Source organism: Ailuropoda melanoleuca, chromosome 1 (genome assembly GCF_002007445.2).
Source record: "Ailuropoda melanoleuca isolate Jingjing chromosome 1, ASM200744v2, whole genome shotgun sequence".
Taxonomy (NCBI): domain Eukaryota; kingdom Metazoa; phylum Chordata; class Mammalia; order Carnivora; family Ursidae; genus Ailuropoda; species Ailuropoda melanoleuca.
Genome location: NC_048218.1, coordinates 69749485 through 69770756, shown reverse-complemented (window position 1 = coordinate 69770756; position 21272 = coordinate 69749485). Strand labels below are relative to the sequence as shown.

At 36.5% G+C, this 21272-nt stretch overlaps 1 protein-coding gene across 7 annotated transcripts in view; it reads left to right on the top strand.

The window, feature by feature from the left end:
- The window catches only part of DLG1 (discs large MAGUK scaffold protein 1), a 1062265-nt gene that overhangs the window by 83692 nt on the left and 957301 nt on the right, over positions 1-21272 (top strand). For all 7 annotated transcript variants that reach the window (XM_034660398.1, XM_034660430.1, XM_034660424.1 and 4 more), the window contains exon 5: positions 13776-13940. In XM_034660398.1, the coding sequence (XP_034516289.1) occupies positions 13776-13940 (165 nt within the window). The remainder of the gene's footprint in view (positions 1-13775; positions 13941-21272) is intronic.

Below are 21272 nucleotides of genomic sequence, written 5' to 3'. Positions count from 1 at the left end.
CATTCTGACATACTGAGACTTAGGTCTTCCACATACGAATTTTGGGAGACAATTCAGCCCAAAACAATGTTTTTATTAAGGAAGAACTTAGGACTTCAAAGTTCCACAAGTATGTGAAGGAAGTTTTGAATGTAAAATTTTTATGACATATCACATGATTGGAAAACATTTTGTTATAAAGTTTACTGAGCATTCATAAACTTGAACATTCTCTGTCAGTGGAGATTGACGAATGAATAAGGGTACTCTGATTTAAGAATATATAATTTAAAAATTACTTGAATTTTCAGATTAAGAAAGTCAGTGTGACCTGCTGCTCAGTTTGGCCACCCTGTGCCTATCTGCTGCTACCAAAGAAGAAATATCTTGAGCATGTATTTGAGAATAGAAGGTAGGGAAGAAAACAGAATGTTTTAGTATTTTGAATTTTAATTTCATAACAGTATTATCTATACACATGCATATGTGTGTATGTATGTGTTTGATGGCCACCTATGTTTGAATTAATATATGCCTCCGGTACGTTGTTTTAAGTAGACTTTTTATGGCCTGGGTTAGATCTAATCATAATTTATATTGTTATTTCAAGTTGTTTCAGACAATCAAAAAGTACTGATTTTTGGAATACAACCTATTCATCAGTTGGGAACTGTCTCTATAGAAACGTATTAGGCTCCAACAAAAGTTGTAGTTACTGGGTACTTGTTAATCTTGCAGAGGTAGAAAATATGATAGCTTTTGTTTGATAGTATGTGTTAGGTTTTTTCTCTCGTCGCCAATGAAATCAAGACCGCAAAGGCAAACATGGTCCAGAGGATGAACTTTATTGCAAGCACCCTCGGGCGAGGTTCCACGACTCAGGAAAGAGCGGTTAGTCGGGGAAGTCGCGCCCCGGGCAGGGCAGCGAGGGTGTCCTTGTGTGCACCCTCGGGCGAAGTTCCGCGGCTCCGGAGGGGGGAGTCGGGGAAGTCGCGCCCAGGGCAGGGCAGCAAGGGTTTTTATTGGGTACTGCTGGGGGTGAGGAAAGTCGGTAGGATGGGTTTCGGTTTCCCGCTTAGGTTTCGGTTTACCGGGGTTGACGTGGCTGCTGCCAGGAGTTTTGGCGGGAGATTCGGCCATCTTGGGTGTCCGCCATTTTGAGTGGCCCCTTTTCTCAGCCAGCCCAACAGTATGTTTTGAGGAGTGAAGCAAATTGGCTGTTTTTCTGGACTTTAGGTCTAGGAGTGGATTTGTTCTCATACTACATTTGTATGTTTTGTTTGTTTTTTAAAAACTATCCTTGGTGTTTGCTGGAGTAAAATAAATCTCCCTTTAAATTTCACAGCCATTAAACTACTGGGTATTTATCCCAAAGATAGAAATGTAGTGGTTCAAAGGGGCACCTGCACCCCAATGTTCATAGCAGCAATGTCCACAATAGCCAAACTATGGAAAGAGCCCAGATGTCCATCAATAGATGGATGGATAAAGAAGATGTGGTGTTATGAGTGTTTCCCTTGGGTTTTCTTGGTTTACCATTAGTTCATCTGCAAATTGTGATAATTTTATTTTCTTTCTAATTTTTATATATCTTAATTTCTTTTCTTACAACTTCTAGACAACATTAGCTGTACTTATGATCGTCGTATTTTTTCCTTTTTGCTGACTTTAATGTGAACAGCTTTAGCGTTTTTCCATTAATTAGAATGTTGACTTTTTGGGTGGATAAAAGGTTATTAAATCAAGGACGTATCTTATGTAATTAGGAAGGTTTGTTTTTTGGGTTTTTTTTTTAGTGGGATGGGGCAGAGGGAGAGGGAGAGAGAGAGTCTTAAGCAGGCTCCACGCCCAGCATGGAACACAATGTGGAGCTTGTCTCAAGACCCTGAGGTCATGACCTGACCCAAAATCAAGAGTCGGATGCTTAACATACTGAGCCACCCAGTCGCCCCAGGAGTTCTTTATAAAATCAGGAATTAATACTGAGGGGCACCTAGGTGGCTCAGTCGGTTAAATGGCTGCCTTTGGCCCTGGTCATGATCCCAGGGTCCTAGGATTGAGCCCTGCATCAGGCACTCTGCTCAGCAGGGAGCCTCCTTCTCCCTCTTCCTTTGCTTGAGCTTTCTCCCTCTCTTTGTCAAATAAATTTTTTTTAAAAGAATAAATAATGATTTTTTCAATGTCTTAGAAGAATCTTTGGAAATTATTTGATTCTTTACATTGTAGATTATTTACTTATTTATTTCCAAAAGGCATACTGTGGTAGGCAGAATAATGTCCCCTCCTCCACAGATGTCTGTGTTTTAGTCCCTGGAATCTATAAATATGTTAGGGTTGCATACCAAAAGGCAATTATGGTCAAGTGGAAATAAGGTTGCTAATCACAACAGAACCAAAGAGATAAATGTGTGAGGACTTTGACTGACATTGTTTGCTATGAAGATGAAAGAAGTGGGCCAGTAGTCAAGGACAGCCTCCAGAAACTGGCAAAGGCAAGGAAACAGATTTTTACAAAAGAAGTTCAACCATGCTGACACTTAGATTTTAGCCCAGTGAAACCCATTTTGGAGTTCTCAGGTACAGAACTGAAAGATAATAAATTTGTGTTGTTTTAAGCCACTAAATTTGTGGTAACTTGTTATAGTATCCATAGAAAAATACACAGTTGGTTTTATTTCTGATTTTAATGAGTATATGGCTGATATTTTGCCATTAATTATGATGTGGTTTTTGGTTTGAATTATGTAGGAAATTGTCCATCTATTCCTGTTTCACTCTAAGAGGTGGTAGTGGTTGTAAAACCATCAGTCATGGATGTTTTTTATTTGTTGACTGTTTGGCATTTGTTATTATAATTTTTTTTCCTCTTATAGTGAGGTCAATTATATTTCATTATTGTTGATATTTAACCATTCCAACATTTTTGGAGTATGTTCTGCTTGGTTTCTAATATTATTTTGATGTTCTTCCAGCTTCTGTTTGCTAATGTTTTATTTTGGAATTTTGCATTTACATTTCTTTTCTTTTTTTTTTCTTTTAAGATTTATTTGAGGGAGAGAGAGAATAGTGGGCAGGGGCAGAGGGAGAAAGGAGAATCTCAAGATTCCGTGCTCAGTGTGGAGCCTAATTGGGGCTCCATCTCAAGACCCGAGATCATGACCCTAGCCAAAATCAAGAGTTGGAGGCTTAATGGACTGAGCCACCCAGGTGCCCCACATTTACGTTTATCAGTGAGATTGGTTTCTAGATTTTTTTGTCCTTTCCGAGGAATTATTTTTTGAAGATGTTCTTTTTTTTCTTCATGGTTATTGTTTCAGGTTTTTATCTCATCTGTGGCTAATTTTGAAGTGTATATATTCTTATAAAATCATAAAACAGTGCAATTTTATTTTTGTATTTTGTCATTCCTTCTCTCCACCCCTTCCAACCCAGGCTTTGTGTCTGGGGAAGGTGAAAGCAATAAATACCAATATTGGTAAGGCAGACTGTTTCTCACATGCATGGCTTTATCTTATAAAGACCAAACACATTATCTGCAAGCTTAAGATCATTTGGTGTGGAAAAATCTTTTATCTTGGCTTGTCACAATTCCTTTCTTAAAATGCTTTGAATTAATGATTCTGTTCTTGGGCCTTAGCAGGCTAAGGCCCAAGAACAGAATCATGACCTGAGCCGAAGGCAGACGCTTAACTGACTAAGCCACCCAGGCACCCCTTTCCTTTTTTTTTTTGCTTTTAGCAGATTGTTTTGAAATGCTAGAAAAATGTTGAGTAAGAGTGGTATTGCCTTGATCTTCACTTTATAGAAATGCTTTTAATGTTTCATCATTAAATATGATTGGTGGTAGATGCTTTAAATGTTTCTTTTTCTCTGTTAATAAGAGCTCCTCCCCCATAATTACAATGGGTTTAACTTTAACTTTGTGGCAGATACTTAGAGTGTTCTTTAAGCATCTACTAAGATGATCATATAAACTATGTTCTTTGATCTGTTCATATGGTTTAAAAAAAAAAAAAACATGGACCGTTGTATAATTTGCTGTTTTGCCTTCCAAAGCATCTTTGCCTTCATATATGAGGTAAGATTGGTTTCTTGTTTTAAGGTTCTGTAAACTGATTGTCTAATGAATTTGGTTTTCAGTCATCCTCAGGAATGCAGGAATGAGCTATTCCTTGATAGAATTTAAATGTACTTATAATACATTTACATTTATTGTGATCATTCATTTTTTAATTCCTCACATCATATTTTATATTTATCATGATGTTCATGTATGTTTTCATTCTTTCTTCCCATTTCCAAACTTCTTTAATTTCATTTTTTTCCTTCCTTCCTCCTTCCTTCCTTCCTTCCAGTTTCTTCTCTCTCCTAATGGTTTGTGAGTTCTCTCTCTATACAGATCTTTACCACTGAATTCTAACAAATATTTAAAATATTTTTATCAACATCTAAGTTTTATTTATCCCCATATTTACAAACACCCACAGTACATAGCCAGCACAAAAGTTTTTATTGAAATTTGGAAATTGGGTTCCAAACTGTGGTGATTCTGTCTCTGCATTCCTCAACATATGATAATCTTCATCTGTTTTAGGAGTTAACATTAAAGCCACCACTGCATTTAATGTTGATGTCTTATTGCTTTTCTTGTAACTGGTATGTTGGGGGTACATAGAACAATGTGCTAGTAAAATATATGTGGTGCAAAAATATTGCTTTTTAAATTATTACAGAAACAAGTATTTATAGGTTGAGAGGTAGCTAAGGAGATATTTACACACTAACAACTATGTTTATTCTACTGATTAGCATTAATTTAAGAACCTTATACTAGTAAAATATTTAGTAAGTTTTTGGTCTTAATTTAAACCATTTTAAATTTTCTGATAGATTCAGGAACCTGTGTGGTGTCCATTATCAGAAAACTTACTGTTTCTTAAGAAACATTTCTGAAAAATACGTAACAGCAGTGAAGTAGTAACATATTTACATTCAAATTAAAATCGCTTTCAAGTCACTGTAGTCAGTAAGTAGTAAAGTAATGTTGCCAATACTGTTAGCCAACATGAAGAGCAGTGGAAGGTTTGATACTGAAGATACCAACCTTAGAAACATAAAAAAGAATGGGGAAGTTTCTAAATGGGGAAAATTATAAATTTAGAATGTTCTTAATACAGTCATTTTTAAATCTCCTTCCTTCTCCATCCCTATCCTCTCATCCCCGTTTTGTCATTCTTTTCTAGTATAAATGTTAGCTAATTTAGATGTAGACCATCCTTGTAGGACGCTCAGTTTTATGCATTCTGCTGTATGAGCAAACTGGGTTCATATGAAGTTTTCAATTTAAAATTTTTTTGGTAATTGATTGAGATCAACCTTCAGATGATAGATGAATATTACTATGCAGTGTAATGGTAAGCCTGGAAAGCTACTTGGAAATACTTTTTCAAGTAATAATTGTACCTCAGGGAATCCCTTCTTTGGAATCATTAATAGAAAATGGAGTTCTCCTTTGGTAACCATATTTTGTTGTATTAAGCTTTCTTAAAAGTGCCGGGTACAAGGGGACTCAAAGGTGAAGAGAGTCCTACTGGCTAGAGATAAGACAATTTGAACTTTCAAAAGGATGTTTGCAGTTGATTTAAGCCAATCAAATATGTATAATCCATCCCCTTATAATTTTAATAATAATTTTTAAATTAACATATTCACATACCTTAACATTCATCCTTTTAAAGTGTATAGCTCTGTACACCAGTTTTAGCTTTTGTTTGATAGTATGTGTTAGGTTTTTTCTCTCGTCGCCAATGAAATCAAGACCGCAAAGGCAAACGTGGTCCAGAGGATGAACTTTATTGCAAGCAGTTGATTTAAGCCAATCAAATATGTATAATCCATCCCCTTATAATTTTAATAATAATTTTTAAATTAATATATTCACATACCTTAACATTCATCCTTTTAAAGTGTATAGCTCTGTACACCAGTTTGTGCAGCCATCATCATTAATTCCAGAACATCTTCATCTCCCAAAGAGAAACTCTGTACCCACCAGCAGGTGATACCCATTTTTCCCTCTCCCAGTCTTTGGGAATCACTAATGCTTTCTGGTTCTATGAATTTGCCTGTTCTGAATATTTCATACAAATGGAATTATATAGTGTGTGGCTTTTTGTGTCTGGCTTCTTTCACTTAGCATAATATTTTCAAAGTTCCATGTTGTAGGATGTATAAATAACTTATTTATTATAGCTGAATAATATTCCGTTGTATGGATATACCACATTCTATCCATTTATAAATTGATAGACATTTGAGTTGTGTCCACTTTGGGGCTATTATGAATAATACTATGAATATTTGTGTACAAGTTTTTGTGGATTCTCTTGGATATATATGTAGGAGTGAAATTACTCAAACGGTAACTCTTTTTACCTTTTGAGGAACTACCAAACTGTTTTCCAGAATGACTTCACTATTTCTAGAATGACTACATTCTCCCCAGCACTGGCAGTTCCCATTTCTCCACGTCCTTACCAACATGTGATGTTATTATCAGTCTTTTTTGATTATGGCCATCCTGGTGGATGTGAAGTGATAGCTCATTGCGGTTTTGATTTCCATCTCTGTAATAACTAATGATGTTGAACATCTTTTCATGTGCTTATTGTCCATTTGTATATCTTCTTTGAAAAAATGTTTGTTTAATTTCTTTGCCCATTTTAAAATTCAGTTTTTTATTGTTGAATTGTAAGAATTCATTATGTGTTCAGGAGACTTACCAGATACCTTATGTTTTCTAGATACTGTTATCAAATACATGATTTGCAAATATTCTCTCCCATTATTCTGAGGGTTATCTTTTCACTTTCTTGATATGCCCTTTGATGAACAAAACTTTTTCATTTATATCGAGTCAACTTTACCTCCTTATGCTTTAGATGTTGTACCTAGGAAACCATTGCTGAATCCAAGGTTATAAAGATGTATATTTATGTTTACTTCTGAGAGTTTTACGTTTTAGCTCTTATATTTAGATCTTGATCCATTTTGAATTAATTTTTTTACTTAGTGTTAGAAAGAGTTCTAATTTAATTACTTTGCATCCAGTTGTCTCAGCAGCATTTGTTGAAAAGACTGTTCTTTTCTCTATTGAATTCTCTTGGCACACATGTTGAACATCAGTTGACTGTAAATGTCATTATATGTTTCTGGACTCTTAATTATGTTCCATTGATACATGTCTATCTTTACACCAGTATCACCATCTTGATTGATAGACCTTTGTAGGGGCACCTGGGTGGCTCAGTCAGTTAATCGTCTGCATTCAGCTCAGGTCATGATCCCAGAGTCCCGGGATTGAGCCCCACATCAGGCTCCCTGCTCAGCGGGAAGTCTGCTTCTCCCTCTGCCCCTCATCATGCTTGTACATTGGTGCTCGCTTGCTCTCTCTCAAATAAATAAATAAATAATCTTTTAAAAAAAAATACAACTTTGTAAAATGTTTTGAAATTGGGAAGCATGGGTCCTCCACTTTGCTCTTCTGTTTAAAGATTGTTTTGACTATCCTGGGTCTTTTACATCTCTGTATGAATATTAGGATCAGCTTGTCGATTGCTTAAAAAAAAAAAAAGCCAGATGCCAGATGNCTTCTGTTTAAAGATTGTTTTGACTATCCTGGGTCTTTTACATCTCTGTATGAATATTAGGATCAGCTTGTCAATTGCTTAAAAAAAAAAAAGCCAGATGCCAGATGACATTTTTTTTTTAAGATTTTATTTATTTATTCGACAGAGAGAGAGACAGCCAGTGAGAGAGGGAACACAAGCAGGGGGAGTGGGAGAGGAAGAAGCAGGCTCACAGCGGAGGAGCCTGATGTGGCTCGATCCCATAACGCTGGGATCACGCCCTGAGCCGAAGGCAGACGCTTAACCGCTGTGCCACCCAGGCGCCCCGCCAGATGACATTTTGATCAGGATTGCATGATATCTAAAAACCTCCTGATTGCTTTAAGAGGATGATAGGGAACCAGTTTTTTTTAAATCCATTTTGAAAACTGGTACATAAAGGAACAAATTTTTCTCCTGTTATTCATGTGTGAATCATATCAGCAGGTAACCAAATAGTAGGCGAAGAGAAGTATCTCTCTATATATACACCATTTAATAAATGAAAATGAAATAGTAGAAGTAGACTGTCACCATTTTGCAGCCCCCAGTGAATGAACTGATTTAGGTATTGAGTATCAAGAGCTCCTAACATCACAAAAAGAGATAACCAGACATGAAGTGCTTCTTGATAAAAGGACACAGTACTGTCTATAGTCTTGCCAAAAGGCTTAAACATGAGACTGGTCAGACTGTTGCATTCGGCTGCCACTTTGCAGAAAATACAGAAGCCAAAGGGCCACATTGAATGGTTCCATGAGTATAGAGTGATTTTTACTGAGAAACCCCAGGTCAAGATGCCTTGAGTTTTTCAGTAGTAACAAGGGGTAGTATCTATTAAAAGATACTTAAAAAGACAGACTTTTTTTAGTGATTTCTTTCTTTTCTTTTCAGAATGAACCATTTTTTTTGTTTTTAAATCCTTTTAGATTCCCTCAAATTACTTCTGTACATTCATGGATATGGAGAGAGATGTACATATACGTACACACATATTGTATATGCATTTACATATTATACATATACATAAGTGTGCTATTGCTTTCCTTTAAAATGTTCAAACTGGGGCACATGGGTGGGTCAGTTAAGCAGCTGCCTTTGACTCAGGTCATGATCTCAAGGTCCTGGGACTAGCCCCATGTCAGCTCTCTGCTCAGTGGGGAGTCTCCTCCTCCTCCCCCTTCCCCCCCTGCTCATGCTCGCTCTCTCTCTCGCTCTCTCTCTCAAAAATCTAAAAAATAAATGTTCACACTGTTAGCTTCAGAACATGCTTTCATCATTCAGCAATCTATGTTTTCAGCTTTTCCTATTGAAAGAAGTAGATATTTACCCATTTTAATGTCTACATAATTTTTTGTAGAATGTACCATAATTTATTTATCTGGGTTTTGTTTGTGTGTGTGTGTGTGTGTGTGTGTGTGTGTGTGTGTGTGTGTATTGATAGGAAGCTTGTTTCCAATTTTTCTTCATTCCAAACTTTACTGTAGTGAATATTTTTCTGGACGTACTCTCTCCAAGGTACATATTAACTTGTGGAGTACCTATAAAGTTTGATAAGATGACTGTGGAGGGAGCCTGGGGAGAAGGAAAGAAAAAAAAAAGATGATAATCAGGTTTCTTTCCTTATAATCATATCTGCTATTAAAGCATAAGGATACTTAGATTTTGCTTCTGTCCAACTAAATATTTAAACTGTTAACTTTTGTGGGGTTCCTGGATGGCTCAGCCGTTAAGCATCTGCCTTCAGCTCAGGTCATGATCCCAGGGTCCAGGGATCGAGCCCCACATCAGGCTCCCTGCTCATTGGGATAAATAAATAAAATCTTTATAAATAAACAAACAAGCTTTGTTAACTTTTGAGAGTATGTTTGTAACTTCAGCCTTACTCAGGATCAAGTTAGAGAATTTTTTTTCATTGGTTTTGAAAAATAATTTGAGGTTAATGTGTAAAAATATGTCTTACGTCATGTTAAATGAACTAGCTAATATTGGTATGAGCCTGATTGTTTTCCATGTAGTTACCATTTCACAGAAGGATGTTATTTAAAAAGTGATGCTGGAGGGGTGCCTGGGTGGCTCAGTTGTTAAGTGTCTGCCTTCAGCTCAGGGCATGATCCCGGAGTCCTGGGATCGAGACCCACATCAGGCTCTTCTGCTGGGAGCCTGCTTCTTCCTCTCAACCCCCCCCCCCCCCGCCTGTGTTCCCTCTCTCATTTGGTCTCTCTCTGTCAAATAAATAAATCAAATCTTAAAAAAAAAGGGATGTTGGAGGTTGTGTAATGACTTTCAGCACTCAAATTCACAGTTAAAGGGATTTTTTATATATTTTGCAATGTGCATATTTGTCTATATACAACAAATATTTATGCTCCTTACTGATGGTATACCTAAGATTAGTTTCTAGAAGTGGAATTATTGGATCAAGGAGTAGAAACATTTTCAGGACTTTTGAAACATTGTAATCTGCCCACCAGAAAAAGACCCCTACCAAGAATGTGATGATTTATGCCCATTTCTCTGAATGCTAACACAATAATTTTTACTTACTAGGGAAGTTAAGCAAGTTTTTCCCAAAAGTTTACTGATCCATTTGTATGCCTTTTGTGAATATCCCATTATTATGTTTGCTATTTTTTTTAATGATTTATAAGAGCTGTTATAGTGGCTAATAATTTTTTGTTTGTTATAAAATTTGTTTCTGTGTTTCTGTTGTGGCTTGTTTGTGTCTTTTTCTTTGAGTGTGTTTCTTGGGGGAGGAGAGAATATTTTAGTTTGTTTTGGTTTTGCGTGTATGCATACACATTCTCAGCGTGAGTTGAAGAACATGTACTTTTATTTTCTCCCAGTTCCTATAATTAGGATTTCCTTTACTTTTGTGTATGGGGTAAGGTAGATTTGGTTTTCTTAAAATTATGTTCCTTTAAAAATAGATTGCATAGAATTATATGTGTGTGAGAGAGCAAGAGAAAGAGACAGAGATCCTCTTGTAGATAAAAAGAAAAATACTGTTCTCTAATAGACTAATTTTCAGTTAGGATTTGAAAAGACTTTTTTCATTTTTATACCAGTTACCTGAATAGGAAAACCAAATTAATTTAGCCAAACAACTTTGGCTTTTCATTTTGACTTCCCTTAAACAACTGTGTATTTAGAGATACAGTGTTCAGCTGACATTGGGTAAGAAATGAGCAAATCAGTGTTCAGATTTTTCACCCAGCTCTGAATTATTTCTTAAACTTCTTTTTTCTTTTTTTTTGTGATAAAGTGCACATAACAAAAAGTTTACCATTTAACCATTTTTAAGTTTACATTCACATGGTTGTGCAAACATGAGCACCATCCATCCCCATAACTCTATTCATCTTGTAAAAATGAAACTGTGTGTCTATTAAATATGTCACAATTCTCCCCTCCCCCCAGCCCCTGGCAACAATCATTATAACTTTAGGTCTTTATGATTTTGACTACAGTTGAGCCTTGAACAACATGGTTTTGAACTGCACAGGTCCAATGATCTGCAGATTTTTTTCAATAAATATACCGGAAAATCTTGTAGAGATTTACAACAGTTTGAAAACAGTTTGAAAAAACTCACAGATGAAATACACAGCCTAGAAATATTAAAAACATGAAGGAAGAAGTATTTATGAATGTAAAATATATGTAGATACTAGTCTTTTTACATGATTATAAAATTATATAATTATAATTAATATCATAATTATCCTTTATGATTTTCTCAGCATGTTCCTAGCTTTATTGTAAGAATATGGTATATAATACATACAACCTACAAAATATATGTTAAGTGTTTATATTATTGGTAAGGCTTCCCAGTCAATAGTAGGCTATTAGTAGTAAAGCTTTTGTGGGAGTCAAGGTTATGCATGGATTTTTGGTAGGGGGTTGGTGTCCCTGACCCCTTGTTGTTCCAAGGATCAGCTGTACTCTAAGTACCTCATATAAGTGGAATTACACAGTATTTGTCTTTTTGTGACTGGCTTATTTCACTTAGTGTAATGTTCGCAAGGTTCATTCATGTGTAACATACTGCGCAATTTTTTTTCTTAAGGCTGAAAATACTCCGTTGTATGTATATACCACATTTTGCATATTCATTCTCCATTGATGGACACTTAGGTTTCTTCCATGTTTTAGCTATTGTGAATAGTGTTACTATGAACATGGGTATACAAATATCTCTTCAGGACCCTGCTTCCAATTCTTTTGGGTATATACCCAGAAGTGAAGTTGTTGGATTCATAGGGTAATTCTATTTTTACTTTTTTAAGGAACCACCATACTACTTTCCTCAGTGGCTGTACCATTTTACGTTCCCAACAATGCACAAGTGTTCCAGTTTCTCTTGGAATTTGTTTTCTGTTTTTTTGATAGGAATCATCCTAATGCGTATGAGGTGGTATCTCATTATAGTTTTGATTTGCATTTCTGTAAGTTAGTAATGTTGAGCATCTTTTCATGTGCTTAGTGGTCATTCATTTTTCTTCTATGGAGGAATCTCTCTCCAGGTTCTTTGCCCATGTTTGAATTGTTTGGTTTCTTTTGTTGACTTTTAATTAGGAGTTTTTAATATATTTTGGATATTAATCCTTTATTAGGCATGTGATTTGCAAAACTTTCTCATCTGTGGGTTGCCTTTTACTCTATGGATAGGGTCTTTTGATGCACAAAATTTTAAAAATTTTTATAAAGTCCAATTTGTCTATTTTTGCTTTTGTTACCTGTGCTTTTGGTGTCATGTCCAAGAAATCATGGCCAAATGCGATGTCATGAAGCTTTTGTGTGCTTTGTTTTCTTTTAAGGGTTTTAACATTTTAGTCTTACATTTAGGTCCTTGATGCATTTTGAATTTTACCCATGGTAAAAATTAAGTAAGGATGCAACTTCATTCTTTTGCCTGTAGGTATCCACTTTTCCCAGCACCACTTGTTGAAAAGATTGTCTTTTTCCTACTGAATAGTCTTAGCACCCTTGTTGAAAATAATTTGAACATTTATGTAAAGGTTTATTTCTGGACTTTTATTCTATTCCACTGGTGTATACATTTGTCTTTATGCCAATACCAAACTGGTCTCAATACTTCAGCTTTCTAGTAAGTTTTGAAATGAGGAAGTGTGAGTCTTCCAGCTTTGTTCTTTTTCATGATAATTTTGGCAATTCAGATTTCTTGAGATTACACATGAATTTTAGGATGGGTTTTTCTCTTTCTGCAAAAAATGTCATTGGGATTTTGAAAGGGATTGTAGATTGCTTTGGGTGGTTTTGACATCTTGATGATACTAAGTCTTCCAATCCATAAACACAGAATGTGTTTCCATTTTTTTCCTGTCATCTTTAATTTCTTTCAGCAGTGTTTTGTAGTTTTCATTGTACAAGTATTTCACCTTGTTTATCCCCAAGTATTTTATCCTTTTTGATGCTGTTGTAAATGGAACTGTTTTTGTAATTTTCTTTTTAGATTGTGTATAGAAATCCAACTGATTTTTGTGTGTTGACTTTGTATCTAGCTACTTTGCTGAATTCATTAGTTCTAACAGCCTTTTTGCTGAGTCTTTAAGGTTTTACACATACAACATTATATCTTCTATAAACAGAGATCATTTTACTCCTTCCTTTCCAGTTTGAGTGTCTTTTATTTCTTTTTCTTGCCTAATTGCTCTGGGTGCAACTTCCGATACTCTGATGAATGGAAGTGGTGAAGTTGATCACAATTAATCACAATCACAATTTACCGTCATAATTAATCACAATTTACCATCCCAGCTATCCCCCCGGAAGTTGCAAGCCTTCAACAGACTCCAGAGTTCCAGAATAGTTACATTAGACAGATTCTGCCTAGGTAATTGTTTAAATGGAAAGACAGATTCTTTGTGCTTCCTACTCAGCCAACTTCCCACAATCTGAATGAGTTCTAATAATCAGATATTTTATTAAAAATTGGCATGACTTTGGAGGCCTATTTCTCTCAGACTTTATGCATTAAACCATACAATACGCTTTCCATATAGTTAAATATTATTGAGTATTTGGCTAGTTATGAAACCGTGATTTGATTTGAACTCACTTTGCTTTTCAGGATTTTTTCATATTTAATAATTTTCTTTACAGAAATACCGGTATCAGGATGAAGACACACCTCCTCAAGAGCATATATCCCCACAAATCACTAATGAGGTGATAGGCCCAGAATTAGTTCATGTTTCAGAGAAGAATCTGTCAGAAATTGAAAATGTCCATGGATTTGTTTCCCATTCTCATATTTCACCAATAAAGGTAGGATGGTAACTTTATTTTGTTGTTATAAATTATACATTACTTTTGTTACTAGTATAGCTCATGCTCAGAGAGAATTCTTCTTTCATGTAGAATTTTCACTCCTTGATGTTCATGGTTTATTAGTTATAGGGAATTTCATAATATTTATTAGCATTCTAAAAACATTTTTAATTATATATTTTAATAAATGAATTTTATTGAGTGATACTATCTTTAAGCCTAAAAATTCCCACAAAGGAAATTATTATATTTCAAATACTGCACGTTGAAATATTTTAAAAATGTGTTTTAAATATTAGTAAGTACAGAAAAAGAGCATTAATACTAACATTAACTCCCCTCAGAAATAAGCACAATCCTGGTTTCTTATAAAACTGTAGCACATATTTAGATCTCCAATCAATACATTGTTTATTTTGCTGATCTTAAATTTTATATAAATGAATTATACTGCATTTAATCTCAGCTTGACTTTTTTGCTCAACATTATATTCCTGAGATTGTTTTCACTGCTCTGGAGTTTTTCTTTTATTAATACACTATAATTTATCTTACTTTTGGTTGATGTTGAGTTATTTTCAGAATATTACTAATATAAAAATGCTGTTTAAAACATAGGTTATGTATACATATCTCTGTAGATAACACCAGATTGTTTTCCAAGTGGTTATATAATTTACATTTTCAGCAGCAGTATATAAAATTTAACTGATCCATATTCTTATCAATACCTGGTATTCTCATTTTTGCCATTGTTTGGGACTTGAAATAGTATCTCATTGTGATTTTAATGTGAATTTCCCTGTTTGACAATGTGGTTGAATATATTCATTCAGATTTTCTATTCTGTGATATAACCTCTCGAGATTTTTGTTCAATTTTTGTCTTTGGTTGTCCTTTTAACTCATCTGTACAAGTCCTTTTTTTTTTTTTTTTTTTTTTTAAAGTTGTATTTATTTAGAGCAAGGGAGTGAGTAGAGGGAGGGGCAGAGGGAAAGGGAAGAGAATCCCCAAGGAAACTCTGCTCTGAGTGTGGACCCTAAGGTGGGACTTGATCCCAGGGCTCTGAGATTATGACCTGAGCCAAAATGAAGAGTCGGCTGCTTAACCGACTGAGCAACCCAGGTGACCCTACAAGTTCTTTGTATATTCTATGTACTAATCCTTTGTTGGTTGTATGTATTGTGAATAAGGATAATTTTTTCCTAATAAAACTTAACCTGTGTTTTATAATTCTCTTTGAGGGATGATTTGGTATTTTTAGTTAAAAATTTAATGGTTATACCATTTAGATTTTCTGTTAATCGTTTTACTAGGTTAATTTTTCTAGGAATTTATTCATTTCATATTTATTTCAAAATATTAATATCCTCAGGGTTTTGTCTGTAGCATATTTAGGTATGGCCCCCTTTTCATTCCTAATAATGTTTATTTGTGCCTTGTTTTGTTCCCCCCCCCCGACCATTCTTGCCAAAAGATGGTCTTTTCAAAGATTCAACTTTTTTTAAAAAATCTTCTTGTGTCCCTTCCCCATGTGCTGCCATCCCCACCCTCCCTGTTTTCACACACACATTTACCAACATAATACACGTGTTAATGTAAATCTATAAATATAAATGTGGGGATAACCTACATATGAACTAAGGTTGTGTTTGGAAGAAGCAAGCTGACCTTTCCTTGGAAGACTGAATGAGAGATACAGAGAGGAAAAAATTGGTGGCTTTTAGTGACAGAGACAGTTTATCTTTTCCCCCTTCTCTTACTGTTATTATTTTTTTTATTATTTTTTTCTGTTCTGCTTTCTTTGAGTTTATTCTATTTGGATTTTGGGTTTTTTTTGTTTTTTGTTTTTTCTAGTTTCTTTAGTTGCATATTATAATAGTATCAGCCTTTTCTAATAGTATTTGAGTTTGTAAACTTTCCTTTAAGTATTACTTTACTTGTATCTGCAAGTTTTAACATGTTATTATTTTTTCTGTTCTGCTTTCTTTGAGTTTATTCTATTTGGGTTTTGGGGGGTTTTTTGTTTATTGTTTTTTCTAGTTTCTTTAGTTGCATATTAGAATAGTATCAGCCTTTTCTAATAGTATTTGAGTTTGTAAACTTTCCTTTAAATACCACTTTACTTGTATCTGCAAGTTTTAACATGTAATTTTTTTATCATTCTATTTTCTTTTATTTCCCTTGTGATTTTATTTGCCCCATGAGTATGTTTCTTAATTTTTAAACACAGTGATACAGGCAGTCTGGGTCTGAGACCCCAGAAGTGGGGGTCCTTCAGGACCAGCAAAGAGAGTGCTTGACTTGTGCAGGATAGAAATCAAACACAAGCTGGAGAAAGTGAAAGCAGAGTTTACTGAATAGCATAAATGACAGAGAATAGCAGGTGGAGTGTCTGGAAGACTCAGGAAGGAAAGGAGAATGAGTCTCTTGTCACTTGGGCCTCAGGTTTTGTATTGGAAAGGGGTCCAGAATAAGTGTTCCCTCAGGAATCCAGGGTAGGGTCTAATCAGAGGCGAATAACAGGTGAATAGTAGGTGTTATCTTATAAATCATTGAAGGTAGAAGATATTAATGCCAGAGTCAGCTGCGGTTTTTTTCAAAGCTAACGTCCTAGAACATGTTTAGGATCTGACTCTTCTTAGATGTTATCAGGTGTTTGAGGGCCTGCAACAAACCTCAGAGAATGATTAACTTTCTTGTTTCCCCTCCTTGGAGTGGGAACATAGCTTCTTTGGTTTTTACTCAGCTGCAGATATAGAACATGAATAAATGGGACCTAGCAGAAAAACAGCAGATATACAGCCTTTCTAAAATGCATGCAGTTCCTTCAGCTTCTTCCTTTCATATCTTACTTCAGATTATATTTTCTCATGTCTTATCTCTATCTTATTTGCTTGGAAGTTATTTCTTTCTCTTCCTTTAATGGTTATCCTAGAAATTTTAATATACATTTTTAACTTACAAAAATCTAAAGTCAGTAAATATCTTCTATCTTCATTCTGAATAACATAGAACTTTAGAACACTTGAATTCTAAGCATGCTGTCCTGCTTTATATGCTGTTCTTGTTTATGCCTATTTTGTCTTGACTGAATTAATATAAACTAGTCAAGAAACTCTCCCATGTAAGTATAATTCTTTGTTTATGATTTGAATTTGTGGTCATTCTGGTGGTTACAAACTATGCAACGTCAGTTTGCACACATTCAATTCCTCGCTCTTTTGGTAGGGTGTTTTGGTAGTTACTTCCATGTGTATGCAGATTCTGACAGGGGCATGGGCAGTGAGAGTCCCACCCCCTTTTTAAAAGTTGAATATGAATAAACTGATGAACATTTTAGCAAATTGATAAAATAAAAATGAGAGTCTTATTAATTTCATTTCAGGAGAAGGTTGATAGTTGCTGGCCCTTAGATTCAGTGCTCATGGTCAAACTAGATTATTTGTTCACTTATTTTTAGATCGTGTTGTCTGTTTTCCTGCTAGAAAGTAAGCTTTACAAAGACAAGCATATTTGTTAAATGACAATGAAGAAGGTCGTGGTGAAGATTAAAGAGTACACGTAAAGTCATTACAGTTGACCATAGGCATTGCTTAACTCAGTATAAGATTGAATGCACGTATAGCCAATATCAGTATCTGGCAGATGTGAACTTTTGCATTGACTATTGTCAGGTATAAATTTTTGAAAACTGAATAAAGTTGATTATAAGATTTTGGGGAAAAAATCAACTACCAGAATATTAGTTTTGTTTATCAAATAATACATTTAACAAACATTTATTAAACATTTGTGCTAGTAACTTTGTTAGATTTCAGTGATTAGTATTTTTTATGGAGAGTTATAACACAGTATGTCACATGAGAAAATAAAGAGAAAAATTAAATGTTTGGAGTATTCTGAAAAAAGAAAATTGACATTTGGACAAGATGTTGAAGGTGTGGACAAGATGCCAGTGCAGAGGAGGAGGCAGTTACTTGGGAAAATAAGTGTAGTATCAGGGTGATAATCAGAGGAAGCTGAAAAGTTCATGATACCGTGGTTGAGAACTTGTTAGCAAATGAAGGCCTTAATTCTCAGCTGATGAGTGGCCCTATGAAGGGTTTGCCACCATGAAATGGGCTATGAAATAATCTCTCAGGTTCTTTGTTACTGGTGCTGATTCTTATTACTGAAATATTGAATGAAATAAGATAGTGATTGAAAGTTACTTTATTCAGGCCTTATTTAGCCTAAAGGTAATTATGATTTAAGACTCTGAAGGGGAAACTTTCTTGCCAGTGCTGGGCAGTTTCAAGGAAGAAATTGGCATTATAATGGTGAAGAATTCTGTGGAAGGGGACAAAAAAAAAGATGGCGGAGGAGTAGGGGACCGCTTATTTAGCTGGTCCCCTGAATTGAGCTGGATATCTACCAGACCATCCTGAACACCCATGAAATCAGCCTGAGATGTAGGAAGATACATCTGGATCTCTACAAATGAACATCTCCAGCACTGAGTATTGAGGTGCGAAGCGGGGAGGCGTGAATCCACACACAGATATCAGAAGATAAATGGAAAGGGGAGGAAGCCGCTGTGCTCGGGTGCCAGGAAGCGGTAGCCACCTGCACTGGGGAGCAGGCTGGACTCGTGGACTGGCTCCCGCGAGAAAGCAGACTGACGTGAGCCTGGGAACGCACGCGACCAGACTGAAAACTGGAGTTCCGGAGCACATATTGGAACTGGACTGATACCGGAGCTCGGGAGCGTGCGCATGACCATACTGAAAACCGGAGCTCCGGAGAGCACACTCAAACTAGACTGAAACCGGGAGCTCAGGAGCGCGCGTGCAACCAGATGGAAAACCGGGCTCCGGTGCGCATGCGAACCACACTGAAACAGAGAGCTCGGGAGCGCGCGGGAACCGGGGGTGGCTGGCGGTGTTAGAAGCACAAAGGACAGAGACGTGCCAGCCCTGGAAGTGAGGGCTGGGAGAGTGGCTGTGGAGTGCACATCTCGGGATGCTGCGGGGTTTTTAGCAGCACGGACAGAAACAGAGTTAGAATGGCCAGGAGAGCTCAGTGGAGAACAGACTGCGATCTCTCTGTTCTGAGACAGAGGCTAGGATACAGCCACTGCTGCTCTGACTCTCAGAAGAGGCACAGAAAAACCGCCAGGGAAAGCCACCAGAGAACAAAAGCCTGGAAACACCGGTTCACATTGTGCCCATCCCCATCCCCCCTTGCAGGGGCCGGGGCAACTCTACCCAAACAGGGTTGCCTGAGTATCAGCGTGGCAGGCCCCTCCCCCAGAAGGCAGGCTGAAAAATCAAGAAGCCCACATCGCTAAGGTCCCTATAAAACAAGTGCACACTGCCTCGGTCCTGGTCAATAATTTGGGCTCTGTGCATCCCCGCACCCTCTCCTCATTAGAATGACGAGGAGGAGAAACCCTCAGCAAAGAAAGGAGACAGAGACTGTGGCCTCTGCCACAGAACTGATGGATATGGATATAACCAAATTGTCAGAAATGGAGTTCAGAGTAACAATGGTCAAGATGATGTGTAGGCTTGAAAAGAACATTAACAAGAATATAGAATCTTTAAGGGCAGAAATGAGAGCAAATCTGGCACAAATTAAAAATGCTATGAATCAGATGCAATCTAAACTAGATGCTCTGATGGCCAGGGTAAATGAGACAGAAGAACGAATTAGTGAATTGGAAGATGGGATGGTAGAAGAGAAAGTTAAAATGGAAACTTGGCTCAAAAAAATCCAATCTCAAGAATGTAGATTACGGGAGGTTACTGACTCAATGAAACGTTCCAGTGGTCAGAATCATCGGCATCCCTGAGGGGGTGGAGAAAGAGAGAGGTCTAGAAGAGATATTTGAACAAATTGTAGCTGAGAATTTCCCTAATCTGGCAAAGGAAACAAGCATTCATGTCCAAGAGGCAGAGAGGACCCCTCCCAAGATCAATGAGAACAGGCCTATACCACGTCACATCATAGTGTAATTTGCAAGTATCAGATCCAAGGATACAGTATTGAAAGTGGCCAGAGGGAAGAAGATCCTTATGTACAGAGGGAAAAATATTAGAATAACGTCAGACCTGTCTACAGAGACGTGTAGGCCGGCCAGGAAGGGTTGGCAGGGTATTTTCAAAGCTCTATTTGAGAAGAACATGTAGCCAAGGATCCTTTATCTAGCAAGGCTGTCATTCAGAATTGATGGAGAGATAAGGACCTTCCAAGATCAGCAGAAACTGAAGGAATTCGTAACCACCAAACCAGCCCTACATCAGATATTAAGGGGGGTTCTGTAAAAGTAAAACGGCCCCAAGAGTGATACAGAACAGAAATTTACAATCTATAGAAACAAAGACTTCACAGGCAACATGATATCATTAAAATCATATCTCTCAATAATCACTCTCAATGTGAATGGCCTAAATGCTCCCATAAAACCCCACAGGGTTGCAGATTGANACACCAGCCCTGCAAGAAATATTAAGGCAGATTCTATAAAAGAAGAAAGACCCCAAGAGAAATATAGACCAGAAATTTATAGACACAATCTATAGAAACGGGGACTGTACAGGCAATTTGATGGCACTGAATTCATATCTTTCAGTAGTTACTCTCAACAGCAACAGCCTAAATGCTCCCATGAAACGGCACAGTGTTGCAGATTGGATACAAAGACAGGACCCATCTATATGCTGTCTACAAGAGACTCATTTTGAACCTAAAGATACATCCAGACTGAAAGTGAAGGGATGGAGAACCATTTTTCATGCCAGTGGACCTCAAAAGAAAGCTGGGGTGGCAATTCTCATATCAGATAGATTAGATTTTAAACTGAAGACTGTTGTTAGAGATACAGAAGGACACTATATTATTCTTAAAGGATGTATCCAACAAGTGGATATGACGATTATAAATATATATGCCCCCAAAGGGGGAGCAGCTAGATACTCAAGTCAACTCTTAATCAGAATAAAGAGACATATAGATAATAATAGGTTAATAGTAGGGGACTTCAACANATAGACAGATCACCTAAGCAGAAAATCAACAAAGAAACAAGAGCTTTGAATGACATACTAGACCAGATGGATCTCATAGATATACACAGAACACTACACCCCAGAACAACAGGATACTCATTCTTTTCGAATGCCCATGGAACTTTCTCCAGAATAGACCATATACTGGGTCACAAAACAGGTCTCAACTGATTAAAAAAAAAAGACTGAAATTATTCCCTGCATATTCTCAGACCACAATGCTTTGAAATTGGAACTCAATCACAAGGAAAAATTTGGAAGAAACTCAAACACTTGG